Source organism: Silene latifolia, chromosome Y (assembly GCF_048544455.1).
Source record: "Silene latifolia isolate original U9 population chromosome Y, ASM4854445v1, whole genome shotgun sequence".
Taxonomy (NCBI): Eukaryota; Viridiplantae; Streptophyta; class Magnoliopsida; order Caryophyllales; family Caryophyllaceae; genus Silene; species Silene latifolia.
The window spans coordinates 263764463-263769084 of record NC_133538.1 but is presented as its reverse complement, the minus strand read 5'-3'; the positions used below and the strand labels follow the sequence as shown (position 1 = coordinate 263769084).

Genomic DNA, 4622 nt, shown 5'->3' with positions numbered 1-4622 from the left:
TCGGTTAACTGGGATTTTTTGCAGCAGATGTTGAATGCACTGAATTTTCCTGAGCATTTCAAGCATCTTATTATGGAATGTGTCACTACTACATCATATTCTTTGGTGTTAAATGGAGAGACCTTTGGACACTTTCATGGGAAGAAGGGGCTCAGGCAGGGGGACACTTTATCCCCTCTACTCTTCACTATTGCCATGGAGTATCTTTCTAGAGTGCTCAACTTTACCACTGAAGTTCTGGATTTCAGGTATCATTCTATGTGTGGGAAACTGAAGCTTCATCATCTGATGTTTGCAGATGATTTGTTGCTGTTTTCTAGAGGAGATTCTCAATCTATCATGCTGCTATTACGTTCTTTTGCCTCTTTCTCTGCTGCTTCTGGCTTGGAAATGAACAAGACCAAGTCTAATATTTACTTTAATGGGGTTTCTAAGAGAGTAAAAGATTAAATCTTTGCCAAGTCTGGGTGTGTTGAGGGCAAGCTTCCCTTTAAATATCTTGGTGTTCCCATTACTGCTGGCAAGTTGGGGAAGAGGGAGTGTCAGGTCCTTGTGGAGAAAATTGTTAAGAGGATCAGAATGTTTGGGTCCAGGCACATTTCTTATGCAGGGAGATTAACATTAGTCCAGTCTGTGCTCACTTCTCTCTATACATACTGGGCAAATATTTTTCTTCTCCCTAAAGGGGTCCTCCAAAATATTAATAGTATTTGTCGCAATTACTTATGGGATGGGACAAGTACTTATGGTAGGGTACCTCTGGTGGTATGGGAGCAAGTATGTGCTCCCAAACAGGAGGGAGGTTTGGGTATTCGAGATAGTTTTCAATGGAATGTTGCCTCCATTGGTAAATTGGTGTGGTGGATTTATAGCAAGCCAGACAGTCTTTGGGTGAAGTGGGTGCATCGGTTTTTCTTAAAAGGGTGTCCCTGGTCTACATATCTTCCTAAGTCCCATTTGAGTGGCAATTGGAAGGCAATCTGTAGGACTAGGGATGCTCTCTCTACTGGTTACCTGAATGGTATTTGGCTTGCTGATACTAAAGGATATAGTGTGCAGTCTGGCTATCAGTGGCTTCATTACAAAGCACCAAAAGTTGGCTGGGCTAAACTAGTTTGGTGTAAGTGGGCTATACCTAAGCATTGCTTCCTGAACTGGCTCATTCTGAAGAATGCTTTAAACACTAAAGATCGTCTGTATAAACTTGGTATCTGTCCTGATGAGTTGTGTTGCATTTGTGGTACTGATAAGGAGACACTCTCACATCTCTTTCAGCACTGCAGGTATGTTCTTGCTGTACTGAGCTCCCTGTGCAGCTGGTTGCAAACTCCTTTGCCATCTGGGAATGGAATTATCTGGTTAGGAAGAAGGAAATGGCCTGCTATTAAGAAACTGGTCTGTGTAGCTATTCTCATGGGTGGATATTATGCTGTCTGGCAACAAAGAAATGCTGCTAGGCTAGAAGGTGTACTGTTGCGTCCTGATGTTCTGTCTATGCAATGTAAAGCCTTGATGAAAATCAAATTGTTAGGACAAATGAGTAGAATTAAGAAGAGTAGTGATAGGCAATGGCTTGAACAAATCTTGATGTAAGCTAGTATAAATTATGATGTATCTTTGTAACCTTGGTTTGTGCTTAATAAGAATTCTTACATTTCACCAAAAAAAAGATCAACCACCAAATGGAATGTTACAATCTACCACCCTTAAAATGAACTTTGTCCTTGATGTTTACTCATACTCATAAACATCATCACCCTACTGTCAACACTATCGAAGTATTCTTACATTCATAAACGACATACTAGTACAAGCACTGCCATTACCTTTAATAGTATCAACCACAACATAAATCCATCCATTATTCTACAGCAAGGCTTGGTACTCGATCGAGTACCCCTGGTAACTTATTATACGTGCTTCTGATCTTCACCTACTCGATCGAGTAGGCTGTACTCGATCTAGCAACCCCTGTTTTGGGTCATATGCTTATCTTTTTACCTCGTCGCATATCATATTTAATTGAAAGGTATTCATTTTCTCCTTTATGCATTGTTTTACATATGTGTTGGTCCTGATGCGTAAGTTACCCAATCTTATGATGTAAGAGTAGCACCTTATGATGGGTATGAGTTTAGTGGGGAGGACATGAGTTATATGTGGTTGTGATGGTTAGTGGAAAAAAGGAAAGGGAAGATTGATGAGCTTTATTATAATACCTCGTATTTATTTAATTATAGCTAGACCGAATAAAGAACCAACTCGGCCGAGTGCCGATCCACTCGACCGAGTGGAAGACCGAGTACTCCAACACAGTAGGCTGGAAAGTTTGGAAAGTCGGTCACTTAACCGAGTGACCATCCAAGCGACCGAGTGGAGCCTCCACTCGACCGAGTGGGCTTCCACTCGATCGAGTGCCGATCGAGTGAGTTTTATTCGCGAAATGATTGGTGAGATGTCGCTTTTACAACCCTATCACTTCAGATTTCCTACACCAAAACCCCTCTCAAACACTATTCACCACTCTATACATCTCCCCAACTTCTCTCTAAACTCCCCACCATCAAATCCTCTCAAGAACCCTAATTTCTATAAAGGAGATTCTTGCCTCCTTAGCCTTTCTTCATTGTTGTACGTAGATCTACACTTCCTCTTCTCCTCAGTTTTGTTTTAATAATTCTATTTAGTTAGTATATTAATCCTTACTTAATTATGTTGTATGAATTCAATGGGTTAAGTTAGTATGTTGTTATAATAGATTATAGTGTTAATTATAATAACTAATATGTGTAGGAAGCTTCATTTTGGTGCATTTCTAGGGATTAACTTATTGAATTGTGAAGATAAGCTCAAGGAAGGGTATCCCTACTTAGCTATGGTGTTATGAGTGTTTAATTGTGCATTTAATACCATTAATTACATTTATCTTATAGTAGTTTCATTATAACATGTTTTGGATAATTAGGGTTTGGTACATATTGTGGTCTCATGATGATTTTGGGAAGAATGAGTATGGTGACTGAATCTAGTATTAATTATCTTGCGCTATAACATGTTAATGAGCAATTAAAAGAAGAGAAAATGAATTAATGAAGTTATGAGCATGAATTGGTTGTTGTATGAATTTAATGGCATGCGGTAACGCATGTTATCTACCAGGGGACTCGAGTCGCATTCGGGCTCGGTACCACGGACGTGTTCCGAGTACCTTAGTGGTACTGGTGACATCGTGGGCATGTCCCGGTCACGGTTGGAGGAGATGAGTTTGGTCGGTATTTGTCATGTTTTCATACCTCATTAAATTAGTAAGTTAGTTGCATCTCCCGTTTATTATTGAACATTTATATCATTGGCTAACACTTGGGTTTGAATGTCTGTGATGAACCATATGGTGATTTCCGCCCATATGGGGAGCAGTGTCGACAGGTGTGCATGTTTGAGTAGCGGGCTTGGGAGCGGTCTACCTCATTGTCGCCACTTGTTCTTATTTAGTTTTTGACATTTAAACTACATTCGATTTGGTTGTACTATTGGGATGATTTTCATATCCCTTAACTTGTGGTCACATAAGTTTACAACTTAACTATTTATGTAATCTAAAGTACTTCTTTACTTGTTGTTCGCACTACACTCTTGGGAAACCAAGGCTTGTAACACTTCCATATGATGGGAATTTCCTAGAGGAAGGGTCCCGGCCTATGGGGGTGTTACATTTATTGAGGCATGGAGCATGTTTGTGAGACGTGGGTGAGGGAGAACTAGCTAAGGATGACGTTAACTTACCTTCGGGGGAGTCTATTACATGTTCAAGGATTTATAAAAATGTACCCATCTTAATTCACAAAACAAATTTCCCGGTAGACCTTTTTGAATTTCCTTTAGAGGGTTTGAGATAATTCTAGGAATGGATTGGTTGAGTCAACACAAAGCCAACATAAATTGCTACCAAAAGAAGATTGCTTTGAAAGGACCTAAGGGTACTAGGGTGTTATACAAAGGTTACCTAGTCAAGCCTAAGGTAAAACTAGTTTCGGTGATGACCCTAAAGACTTGCTTAAAGAACAAGTGCCCAATGATCTTATACCATGTGTAGGATACTAGTGTGGAGAGGCCTCAAGCTAGGAATATACCGGTGGTGGGGGAATTTGAGGATGTATTTCCGGAGGAATTGCCCTGATTACCTCCAACGAGAGAAGTGGAGTTTGGAGTGGACTTGAAACCGGGTGCGGGACCGATTTTTAAGGCCCCGTACCGGATGGGTCCAAAGGAGCTATAAGAATTGAAGAAACAACTTTGGGAGTTGGCGGACAAGGGTTACATTAGACCGAGTGTTTTACCTTGGGGAGCACCGGTTCTATTCGTAAAGAAGAAGGATGGAACGTTAAGATTTTGCATTGATTATAGGGAGTTGAACAATGTTACCGTCAAGAACAAATACCCTCTACCAAGGATTGATGACTTGTTTGACCAACTTAGTGGAGCCGGAGTGTTTTCAAAGATCGACCTACGTTCGGGCTATCACCAATTGAAGATAAAAGATGAGGACATCCCAAAGACCGCATTTAGATTAAGATACGGACATTAAGAGTTTGTAGTAATGTGGTTTGGACAAACAAATGCGC

The 4622-nt window shown here is 40.5% G+C and overlaps 1 protein-coding gene across 1 annotated transcript; it reads left to right on the top strand.

Moving 5' to 3' along the window:
* Positions 1-579: 579 nt before the first annotated feature.
* Positions 580-1593, top strand: LOC141630580 (uncharacterized). Its single transcript, XM_074443370.1, has one exon. The coding sequence runs from the start codon at positions 580-582 to the stop codon at positions 1591-1593; it is 1014 nt and encodes a 337-aa protein (XP_074299471.1).
* The last annotated feature ends 3029 nt before the right edge of the window (positions 1594-4622 follow it).